General features: G+C 41.1%; 1 protein-coding gene across 13 annotated transcripts in view; it reads right to left on the bottom strand.

Moving 5' to 3' along the window:
• Nucleotides 1–4,396, bottom strand: part of PPP1R9A (protein phosphatase 1 regulatory subunit 9A) — a 320,221-nt gene extending 315,825 nt beyond the window's left edge. For 8 of the 13 annotated variants that reach the window (XM_043588906.1, XM_043588908.1, XM_043588911.1 and 5 more), the window contains exons 1-2: nt 3,851–3,967; nt 470–2,080 (exon numbers count right to left, since the gene is read on the bottom strand). In XM_043588906.1, the coding sequence (XP_043444841.1) occupies nt 470–1,861 (1,392 nt within the window). In that variant the 5' untranslated portion in view covers nt 1,862–2,080; nt 3,851–3,967. Of the gene's footprint in view, nt 1–469; nt 2,081–3,391; nt 3,708–3,850; nt 3,969–4,293 lie in introns of those variants that run through there. The other 5 variants (XM_043588901.1, XM_043588909.1, XM_043588904.1 and 2 more) reach the window with 3 other exon arrangements.
• Between the last annotated feature and the right edge of the window lie 7,900 nt (nt 4,397–12,296).

The following is a 12,296-nucleotide window of genomic DNA, read 5'->3' as shown; positions in this document are numbered from 1 at the left end:
CCATAACTCTCCCATTGTACATTATACCTCATATCCTAGAGTGTTCAGATTCAGGAAATTTTCTCACTTCTGGCTAATTTTAAGTAAAATCAGTTAAAGAGGTAATTCTGTTTCAAACTAACCCTCCTGGTTTTCAGTGTACGTGTCATTCATACTCCAGTCCATTGGAATGTATCTCACAATCCCCAAGCTTCTTCAACTTTACTCTTAGCCAATACTGGTTTATGCAACCATAAAGCATATTAAGGAAATATGTGGATCTCTCCCAAACTTTTAAAATCACCTGACAACACGGGTATCTTAACAACCTCGAAATCCTTAGGGCTGTCAAATCTATGCTGCAAACATTTAGGCCCAAATATTTAAAAAAAAAAAAAAAAAAAAAAAAAAAAAAAAAAAAACCAAGACAAAACCAAACACAAGCAAACTTAGGAAAAACTTCAAAACCAAACTGAGAAAACATACTTACCTTAATTGGAGCACTACTAAACTTAATTTTCCTATTTGCTGGGATGTCTTCTTCTTCTGGCAATCCAACAATTTCCGAGTACTCCATATCTGGTTGATAGTAATTGTTTTCATCACTATCTTCCTGCTCATCCTGTTCAGTGCCTGTCTCTCCCCAGTCTGAATTATACCTGGATCTTACCCTATACACATTATAGTCACTGTGCATGTAAACATGGGAACTCTCAAAATTATTTGAATCTTCGGGTACTTCCTTTCCACAACTGGATCCAGGAGCATCAGCAGAGGTAAAATCACCACCTGCAAGTTCTTTCTTCTGATGCATTGCTGCCTCACTCCCAACTAAATTAGCTTCGGCATCTTCTAAAGGTTCGTTTTGTGGTGAAAGGATTTCAGACTCTGGCATCGCCTTATTTGCAGCACAAGGTTCCTCAGGAAGATCTCTGTCAATTCTGTCAGGAGTCTCTTGGTTAGATGTGGAGTCCTCGGCTTCCTTGCTCTGCTGTGTTTCTTCACCAAGCACTGAAGCTAGAGAGGTACTTTTCGAAGCCACTTCTGGTACTGGACTTGTATTACTCTTCTGAGCATCCTCTGCATCATCACCGTGTTTGCTTGGAGGAGACCAAGAATCTGAATCCTTAAGGTGACCAAAGGTGTCAAGATTTGTAACAGTAACAGATGGTAGATTCAGGGGATAATGCCCAGTCACTGAGTATTCGTTTTCAGGCTTCTCAGAAACCATGGCACTGGGGGAATCAGTGTTCTCAAATACTGCACTCAGTTGACTCACAGTTGGGGAAACAGCCTCCGTCCGGGAGCTAAGGCTGTCCAAGGAATCAGTACTGCCTCTGTTGGACTTGGAGCCACCCCATTCGTCCTGAGGTTCATTCCCTCCAGCTTTCTCTTTCTTTGGGGAATAGCGGCTGTTTTGTCCTGACTCATGCACACTTCTCTCAAACATCTTCCGAGTTTCTGTGAACTTAGAATATGAAGGGCCATCGTACATTGTGTCAAATCTACTAATTCGTTCTGAAACAGAGGACTCCAACTTAACAACTGAGCCATCTGTTTTTTCCAGGAATTCTTTGGGCCTCATTCTTCTCTGTGGAGATGAAGGTCCACCTTTCCCCCTTGTTTTGGCAATGACCGCAGCATTTTCACTGGGTTCCATACCCATCTGCATAAATAGATTTTTAATTCTGTTGACATTGGAGCCATATTTCCTCCCCCTGCTCTGCTGGGAGCCCTCACCTTCTTTTGTTTTTTGTTCCCCATCTGACTTGGGTTTGTCAAAGGTACTTTTCAGTGCCTGGAACTCAGTTCTATATGCATTCCTGTGAGGAGAGGCACTTCTGAGAGTGGTTCGTTCACCTGAAGACTCGGTTTTCAACATTTTTACTTCAGGGGTGAAAAGCCAATGTTCATAATGACCAGGAAAACACAAACAAAAAAACAAAACACCTCTCTTCTCTAATCAAGAGAGTATTTGGTCAAGAAAAAGTACCTCTCAAATGGCATACTGTATCAGTGATCCTCCCAACAGGTGTATTAGGAAATTATTCAGTCAAGAGTTACACAAAATGGCTTTTTCAAAGCAAGACTAGAGGTTCATCTGTAATAGAAAAGAATGAATTTCTGCATTCATTTACTTATTTGAAAATTTACGTTTAGTCAACCAAGAATACACTTTTCAAAGTGACTCAGTCATATATCAAACAGGAAAAAAAATTACTTATTGAAATGCTCATTTAAAAGCCAAGAATTTAAAAGTTATAACTCTGATTGGTCCTTGGTAACAAAAATGTTTCAAACACAATTTGGAGGTCCCTACCGAAATCACACACTAATACACACACGAGTTACACATAAGCACACTACTTTAGCCTAAGTTTTGGTTGCTTTTGTGAATGGTCTTAAAAAAAAAAAAAAAAAAAAAAAAACAGCAGTCCCTAGATCTTTAAGATACCATCAAACTGTCCAGGAAAAAAAAAAAGAAAAAAAAAAAAAACGAATTTCATTTGGGATGCTCCACATCAGGTAGAATTTAATCTTTCTGGGTAAGCACAATTCAAAGTTTGGATTCTATGTTTACAAAGTCCATAATATGCCTACAGAGGCTTATTTCACTCTTTCTGGTCCAATATTCTGATTTGCAGCATCCCCAAAACAACATTAGTACATTTCAGACCAAAACAAGCAGAAGAAAGTTCTCACATGAAAGTAACTTTCACTCTAAGTTCAGTTACATCTAATATTTGGAAGTTTCCTAAGAGTGGATAGTATTCATTATAGAGTGAGGTGTAGAATATCATGGGAATAAATGTAGGAGAACGTGACGATCAGAAAGCAAACATAACATGAAACCTTTTCTCATAACCCTGATTTGTTTATTCCTACTTGCCTCTAACTTCCTACAAGCTCAAAATGCAACGCAATGCATGCTTGCTGGTCTCCACTAGCCCACAGCTGGATTTTGTATCAATATGCCAGTAATCAAATACTTCAAGAGCTGCTGAGGCGCAGACAATGTCGTGCTAAAGATTTTTCATTTTGTTTTGCTTTGTTTTGTCTTTTAATATTAGGCCGAGCCATATCACCCTCACGCACAATCAGCTGAGGAAGCACACACTTTCACTGAAACCGCCTCCAAACTCGGCTCCTGGCCCAGCACGCATGCATGGCCCATGCAGACAAACAAGAAAGGCTTGAGAGTGTGGTGCCTGTTTTTTGGTAAAGCATCGACAATCTCCTTGTACCCTGACATTTGTTTAAGCCTTACACACCCTCCCCCCCCCCCCACCTACACATACACCCCACTCCCTCCCCGGCCAATTCGAACCCGAGGGGGCGGGGGCGGGGGAGATGAGGCCGCCGGGGGACTCAAAACCTGCCCTCACAAAAGACAAACATAAATAACACCAACTTGAGAGGCAGCCGGTTCCCAAGCCTGGTTCGGGACGCAATCCCTCGGCCCCGGGGCAGGGCCGGGAGAGCAGGTGACGCCAAGCGCTATGGTAGGAGGTCGCAGTCTAGCTTTGTGCCAAAAAGCACCTGAAGTCCTAACACATTGGCTGCGGCTCCCGGCGGCTGCCAGGCGGATCCCAGTGTGGCACCGAGAGAGCCGAGCTCCTTGGCCACATTAAAAAAAGAAAAAGAAAAAAAAAATTACAGGGTAATGATAATAAATCCCTTTGTTTTTCCTCCCAATGTGCCAGGAAACAATAGATCCCACTGATAATGCCTCCGATCCTCAACCTATCGCTCCCCAACCACAACCCACCCCCACCCCCAGCCTGCAACTCAGCCTTTGTACATCCCGATTTTTTTCCTCTTCATCTCCACCCTCCCCAACTCCTCGCCCCGCGCACAGCCTCCCCCTTACCCGAGCGGGAGCCGCCGCCGGCGGGGAGGGTCGGACGGCCGCGGCTCCCACCCCCTCCTCAGAGGCGCCCCCCGCCCCACTGTGGCCGCGGCTCTATCCGCGCCGGCCCGCACGGCGCCCCTCCACCCGCCGCTCACGGCGCAGCGCGGAGGGCGGCTGCGGCGGCCGCTTCCACTCGCGCCGCGGCCCCCACGCGCGCCCTGCCCGCGGCGGGCGGCCCCGGGAGGCGCGCTGCGCTCCCCAACGCCATTGCGGGCGGGCGGCGGCCCGGGCCGCGACACGCTAGCCCACTCGGGCCGGCCCGGGGAGGGGGGTCGGGGCGCGGAAGGGGCTTGGCCCACGTGCGGTCACCCGCTGCGGGCCGTTTGGGCCGCCCGGGAGCCAGGGTGTAGTGGGAGAGAGGCCGCGGGGGTGAGGAAGGCCCAGGGTAACAGGTGCCTCACCTCGGCTGATGGGATTAACTCTAGGGCCGCAGAGAGAGGGAGCCCGGCAGCAAAATCCCAGGAGAGGGAGAGAGAGGGAGCCTCTGGCGGCCAACCGAGGGCGAAAAGCACCGGCCCGAGGCGAGGCCGCCCCACCCCCTCGGCCGTGGGCTTGGGGGCCTCCCCGGCCTAGGGCAAGGCCTGCCCTTCTGGGGCCCGTCCGCCTTTCTGCTACCGGGGTTGGTTCGGCAGAAACTGAGCTCTTGGTCCGCTTGCTACTGGGCCTGCACAAAGTATGCAGTTAACTTCATGACCCCAGGGCATCTAAAACCCCAGGCTACTCTCCAGGCCGGTTTGGACCACACCTAGGCCGCCTTGCCCGGCCTAACACCCACCTTGACCTCAAGTCTCCATTGTTAAAAGGAAAAGGATTAGGAGGTCTTCTGACTTGCTCAGCCCCCACGCTCCTCTTTTATAAATGCTCAGTGCCCACTCCTACCTCCTCCCTAAAAAGATACCCCAAGTGTCTTTTTTGCGGCAATGTTTATGAAACTGATCATGTCTGTCAATGTATATCTTTAAGCCAATCCTCCAAAAACTCCATAGAGTAAAAACGACTAAAGGACAATTTTTCAAGAGGGTAAACCATAACTCTCATAGAAATATAAAATGAAAAGTGTGTCCAAAATGCCATTTGGCACATTAATTAGGGAGGGAATCGCAAGATATTACAACCCATTCAAACAAGGATGTGGAAAAGAGACCTTTAGGGACAAACAGCAAAGAGAGAAGACTGGTTAATATTCTCTAAGGCACAAAAATTTAATGTTTTGAATTATCTGTTCTACAGGGCAGTAATCAATTGTATCTCTAAACAAAATAATTTTGCATTCCTATAGATAAGAACATTTACATTACCATAAGTTTCTACAACCTACAGAATAGTAAAATGGCTTTGTCAAAGGCCAAAGGTGCAGACCAAAGGTGTAGAACCAAAAACTCAAAGTCCCGTAGATAACATCCAGCCTTCCATTGAAAGGACACCCAGTGATATTCGCCCATTTCAAAGTCTTACACCAGTTTTCCCAACAGAACTGTTATTATCTGCATTTTCCGGATGGGAAAACTGAGGTTTAGGTTTTATAACTTACCCACAGCTTTATCAACTAGTAAATAATTAAAGTCTGATATGAACTCCAGCAAGTCTGTATACAGAATCTCTACTCTGGGAGCAAAATCTCTTGCTTAATTTCAAAAGGCCTTTGTAGCTACTCAATTCTATGTATCTTTCATTTTGAACAGTGAAGTTTTTTCAAGTTTCACCAAATTCTGGGTGCTTTCCCAAGAAATTGGCACTCTCTGTCTACAAGTGGATGTCACTTCTATAAGCATAAACAGATGTAGCAGGCAACGTGAGGGGGCTGTGGTTCTAGTCTCCACTTTTGGAAAGAACATTTGTGCTGTCTGGGATAATTTAGTGGAAAAGTTCCTGTCACTTATTTGCAGTATGGAGACCATGTTTTTTAGGAGAATAACCTAAATAAATGCAAGAACCTAATCACTGAATTCTGTCTGTAGAAGAGGGGGCAGAGTTGGCAATAAAATCAGTCTTACACCTCTTTGCAAAAAGATGATTCATACAGAAAAGCAGCCTAAAGAATTTGGTTGCTTTGGGTTTCTTTTCTTTCTTTCTTTCTTTCTTTTTTTTTTTATGTGAACCTTCTGGAAAAATTCATAATACTGAAGGAATGAATGACAGTTTTTAAAACATCATGCTGATAATTTTAAGATTTCTGGATTGCCCATAATCTATTTTACATTTCTAACACATTTCTGAATGTTTCAAGGGTCTACTAGCTCAGTACTAATCCAATAAATGTGGCTATTTAAATTAACTAAAATTAAATACAATTAAAAATTCAGTTTCTTAGTCCCACTAGTCACATTTGAAGGACTCAGTAGCTATAAGTGGTTAGTGGCTACCACGTTAGATGGTGTAGATACAGAACATTTCCATCACAGAAATGTCTTTCAGACAGTGCTATCCTGGACATTTGTATTTCTATAAATTAGAAAAGATATACTGACTTTATAAGGGTTATAATGATCAATAGATCATTAGTGTATTGAGGATTCAAGGTCATAAATTTTGCATGTTCCAAGGGCTGGAGGAGTATTAGGGTGTAAAGGATGATATTTAGTATTGATATGTGAGATATACAAAGTACACTTTGGAGGGGGAGTGATTTTCACATATAATTTCTTTCATAAATCCTGGAGAATATTGTGAGCTATTATTCTTATTTCCTTTGTAACGAGTAACACCATGACTAGTAAAAATGGACCATAAGATTTGTCAATAAAAGTACAAAATGTGGGATGCCTGGATGGCTCAGTCAATAGAGCACGCAACTCTTGATCTCAGGGTTATGAGTTCAAGCCCCATGTTGGGCATAGAACCTACTTAAAAATTTTTTTAATTAAAAAAATTAATTTAATTTAAATTAATTTTTAAAAAGTTTAAGTATAAAATGTATTTTATGTTGCTTCAGGGGTTTCCTCAATGTATTCTTTAAGTTTTCATAATGGGTACTCTGAGTAACTGGTCAAATATTAAATTATTCATGTGTGTAAGTGAAATATCGGGTGCAGTTATAAAATTAGGCCTAAATCAGGCCTGAATCAAATGTTAAGACTAGGTTAAATTAAGCTAAACCGGAAGACTGCCTATCACTCCTTAAAGCAGGAAGGCCCCGGGCTAATTTGTATGTTAACAGAGGGTCACAGAGAGAAAAGAATAGAACAAAGTTAAGGTGTCTACAGTTTCTTTATGCAATAGGCAAAGTAATGGAAGAGCAATTTGTATAGGTAAGTTTACACATAACTTTAGCATAAAAGGATATTTTACTTTCACTACTGTTTCTTTACCAATACTAATAAGAAAAATGTGTTCAGAGGTGCCTGGGTGGCTCAGTAGGTTAAGCGTCTGACCCTGATTTCAGTGCAGGTCAAGATCTCAAGGTTTGTGAATTCGAGCCCCACCTCGGGCTTTGTGCTGACAGCATGAGGAGCCTGCGTGGAATTCTGTCTCTCCTCTCTCTGGCCCTCCCGGCCATCACCACCATCTGACCCCTTGTGCACTTAATACTTAAATACACTTAAAAAAAGAAAGAAAGAAAGAAAGAAAGAAGGAAAGAAAGAAAGAAAGAAAGAAAGAAAGAAAGAAAGAAAGAAAGTGTTGATAGTAATGAAATAATGAAGCAACTTTTTTACCAAAAGTTTATAACTGCTTATTTCACATTTGCAAATATCAGGGTGCTTTGTCCCCTTCAGATGTAAATGTTGGTATTCGGTTATCTTAAAGGTCCACCATTTAAAATAACCATGTGCTGTATTTTTTCTTTATTTTTTTTAATGTTTATTTATTTTTGAGAGAGAAAGAGAGGTGCACAAGCAGGGGAGGAGCAGAGAGAGAGGGAGACAGAGGCTCCAAGCAGGCCCCACGCTGTCAGCACAGAGCAGGTCATGGGCTCAAACCCAGAACCCTAAAATCAGGACCTGAGCCAATGAGCCACCCAGGCGCCTCTATCTTACAGTAAGTATTTCAGTCTTTTGATATTTCACACACACTCCACTGTAGAGGTGAAATATTATTTCTGTAAAATAGTGAGAGTCTTCAGGCTTACGTTCAGAATACATCAGAGATCTCTATGATCAGTCTGATTTTATGATACTAACTATAAAATTAAGCTTAAATCAATAAATTTTCTACCTAGAAGGTGTCATTGCTTCCTAGATAAAGTGATAATGATTCAGCATTGCTTTCTACCTACATTCATGGCTTGAACATGCCATTGAAAATTTATACCATTATTTTGATCCATTTTTCATTCTATAATACATCCACTATCTTGGCTTTTCAGCCTAAAAGTAGGCTCGTGGTAGGTTTGGCTACTTACTTTTATTTGTTACAAGTAATAAACCATAGAACTTCTTGGGATTCCTATTAATACCTTAGTTCTACAAATAAAGCATAATAGATTTACACAGTGTGATTAGGCCAAAGTGATGCATCCTCTCTTTTTTCCCTTTTTTTACTTTACGGTTGCCCACACAAAACACAGTAAACCAAGAGTTTTATTGGACTCTACATTGGTAAGATGTTTTCATTACTGTCACTGCTTCTAGGCTTGAAACAATAGCTATTCCAATCATTCTTCTCAGTTTTCAGTTTTATAATGGTATAAAATGCATGTTAAAAACAAATGTGAGGTATTTATCTATTTCTACAGAACCCCACTTTACTTTCAGCAGATTAGCCCCTCTGGCAGAAGGATTCTGGTGGTGGTACTCTATCTGCCAATCCTCCACCCACAGGGTACACTTGAACTCTGGCATCCATGGGATTGACGTGTTGTCTACTCTGCCTCAGAATAACTTTATATTTCAAGACAAAAACAAAAAGGGAGAAGCAAAGTAATCCTTCACTGAAAGAAGTTAGCAAAGTGTCAAATTGAAATTCAAATTGAAAACATTTTACTGGAATTCATATTCACTATTCTTTTACCTTAGAAATGCTAAGCGAGGGGCGCCTGGGTGGCGCAGTCGGTTAAGCGTCCGATTTCAGCCAGGTCACGATCTCGCGGTCCGTGAGTTCGAGCCCCGCGTCGGGCTCTGAGCTGATGGCTCAGAGCCTGGAGCCTGTTTCCGATTCTGTGTCTCCCTCTCTCTCTGCCCCTCCCCCGTTCATGCTCTGTCTCTCTCTGTCCCAAAAATAAATAAACGTTGAAAAAAAAAAATTAAAAAAAAAAAAAAAAAAGAAATGCTAAGCGAATTTCTCAAGCCATATGATAGCATAGCTCTTTGCACACAACTGTTGGAGGAAATAGTTGTCCCAAACACTCTTATTGTAAAATATGGAGAAAGGAAACGAAGAATAACAAAGTTGTGTCAGTAGCTTCTCTATTCCATGGCATTAGTCTTGGTGAATTAATTATTAAAGTAAATAAAGTTTGTTTACAATTAAGCAGGAAATTTCTCTGACTTTATTTGCATTTCCAGTCTAGTTCTTGTAACAGAACTAGACCATGAGGAGGTCCATTACAGACCCATTTGGTATAAAATCCAAGTTATAATAAACTGCACTTAAAAAAAAAACACCCTAGGGGCACCTGGGTGGCTCAGTTGGTTGAGCTTCCGACTTTGGCTCAGGTCATGATCTCACGGTCTGTGAGTTCGAGTCCCACGTAGTGCTCTCTGCTGACAGCTCAGAGCCTGGAGCCTGCTTCAGATTCTGTGTCTCCCTATCTCTCTGACCCTCCCCCTTCATGCTCTGTCTCTATCTCAAAAATAAATAAACATTTAAAAAAAAAAAAAACCTAGTATTTGAATTGCACCTGTGATTGATTATCTACTTTTAGAAAAAATAAAAAATTTGCACTGAAGTTGTTCTTACATTTTCCATAGGTTCTTAGCCATAATCCTGATGTCCAGCATAGACTTTTATCAATTAGCATTTTTTTTAACATAAAGTTTGAAAATATATCATAATGCCTTACATGTTTCTATACCATTAATTTTGGAATTGGATGAATAATAAACAAATATTTACCCTAATCACTGGGCAGATCTAGAGAAACCAATACTCTTATTCATGTCCTAGGACAGTACCCAGCACTGTAATTGTATTTGGAAGTGTTGCTGATCTTTGTTTCTTTTTTTTTTTTTTTTTTTTTTAAATTTTTTTGTCAACGTTTTTTATTTATTTTTGGGACAGAGACAGAGCACGAACGGGGGAGGGGCAGAGAGAGAGGGAGACACAGAATCGGAAACAGGCTCCAGGCTCCCAGCCATCAGCCCAGAGCCCGATGCGGGGCTCGAACTCACGGACCGCGAGATCGTGACCTGGCTGAAGTCGGACGCTTAACCGACTGCGCCACCCAGGCACCCCTGATCTTTGTTTCTTGATTAAGCCATTACAAATTTCTTCACTCAACTAGTGTCTTTGATTAGATTCTAAATGTGTGGATGGATCACATACTTTCTGGGCTTTCTTGGTATTGTTAGAAGAAAATACTTCCAAACTGAAATTGTAAGACTATAGCTTTCTAAAAATGTATTTGTATAAGTTAAAATAAAGCAGTTAGTCCAGAAAATCTTGTATCTTAATCCTGCTCTTGATTTTTGTTTAATAGAACAAAACACTGTTAAATTCTACATTAATAATGTTCTGCCCTACAAACCAAGTGTTTACTCCCTTACCAAGTTACTTTTTTTTTTAATGTTTATTGTTCAGAGATAGAGAGAGGGTGTGAGCAGGGGAGGGGCAGAGAGAGAGGGAGACACAGAATTCTAAGCAGGCTCCAGGCTCTGAGCTGTCAGCACAGAGCCCAATGCGGGGCTCAAATCTTCAAACTGCAAGATTATGACCTCAGGCAAAGTCCAATGCTTAACCGACTGAGCTGCCCAGGCACCCCTACCAAGTTACTTTTAAAAGAAAGCCATAGACACCATGGGCACAGTGGTATATGTCCATGCAAAAAGTCAATATGCTATTTATTTCCCATACTGAATTGTGACCAAAACTTAAATAAGAATGTAAACATCTTATTTATTTTATGAATACAGAAACAGCATAGTGAACAGTTGAAAATAGCCTAACACCTAGCTGAATCCTCAAAGGAAATGAAATTCATATTTTATGATACTGAGAATAGAAACAAACACATTAATGTGAAATGAAATTGAGCTGATATTAATTAAAATTTTAGAAGGGAGTTCAATACTACAGTCTCAACAAAACAAAAACAAGATATCATCTTTGCCAGGAATGTAAATTTGACCTGTTGTAGCTTTAAAGGGAAGGGAACCAAGTTTCAAGGATTTTAAAAGAATTTTTGCATTTCTCTAGAATTTAACAAGCTACTCTGCCATGATTTTGTGAAGACTGCCTGAATAATTTTCTTATAATAAATTACATGTATTTAAGTACAATGTGCTATGATATAATTTAGCAAAGTATACATATTTTGCAAATTCATAAGTTGAGCTCATCTCAAGAGCCTCAGAGATTAAGCAAAGCCAACGACATACAACCAAATGACAGACTACCACATGCTCACCCAGAGTAGAGTTGGACCAAGGCCAAATGAGGCATTTAGATGTATAAATAGTTATTATGTGATGTAGCTTTATTTTCTGAAAGCCAGTGCACCTTTAAAAATCTAGCACTAAGCTTAAAATTGACACTGAGATACTCTCAGATGAGTGCTGACCCAGAAACTTACATATTTACACAGAGACACAGTTTCCAAAATATTTGTACATAATCGTCACCTCACTGAAACCTTTCTGATCACAAGGTCAATGCGTACTATAATGACTTTTATTTTGCTTTCACTGAAATTTTCTCCAACTATGGAAGATTTGACTTCTCTGCAAGATTCTAACCATGTGTTTGGGGATGTAAACCTAAGAAATACAAGAAGCAAACCACTCAGAACTGACACAAAATGTTTCTTAGAAATCACTATCTTTTAGGCTCACCATGCAGAAATCAGATACACAATTGATTTTGAATAGTTCTTGGTAGGATTTGGAAATTAAAAGAAAAAACATAAATGCCTTGTATATTAGTTAAGTTCAAAAGAAAACAGTTATGTGATTTATAGAATTTTTTTAAATTTTTTCAACGTTTATTCATTTTTGAGAGACAGAGACAGAGTGCAAGCGGGGGAGGGGCAGAGAAAGAGCCCTAGAATCTGAAGCAGTCTTCAGCTCTGAGCTGTCAGCACAGGGCCCAACACTGGCTTATACTCACAGACCAGGACTCACGGACTGCGAGATCATGACCTGAGCCGAAGTTGGACGCTTAACGGACTGAGCCACCCAGGTGCTCCTAGAAACTTTATTAAATAATAAAACTCTGCTATATTCTTTGCTCATAGAAAATTTAACTATCTGGATTTAATTCCCTGGCATAGTGCGAGGCATGAAAGACAAATGCTAGCTACCCTTGGCTTGGT

Source organism: Prionailurus bengalensis, chromosome A2 (assembly GCF_016509475.1).
Source record: "Prionailurus bengalensis isolate Pbe53 chromosome A2, Fcat_Pben_1.1_paternal_pri, whole genome shotgun sequence".
NCBI lineage: Eukaryota > Metazoa > Chordata > Mammalia > Carnivora > Felidae > Prionailurus > Prionailurus bengalensis.
The sequence above is the reverse complement of the archived record's forward strand: the minus strand, read 5'-3'. Positions and strand labels throughout refer to the sequence as shown.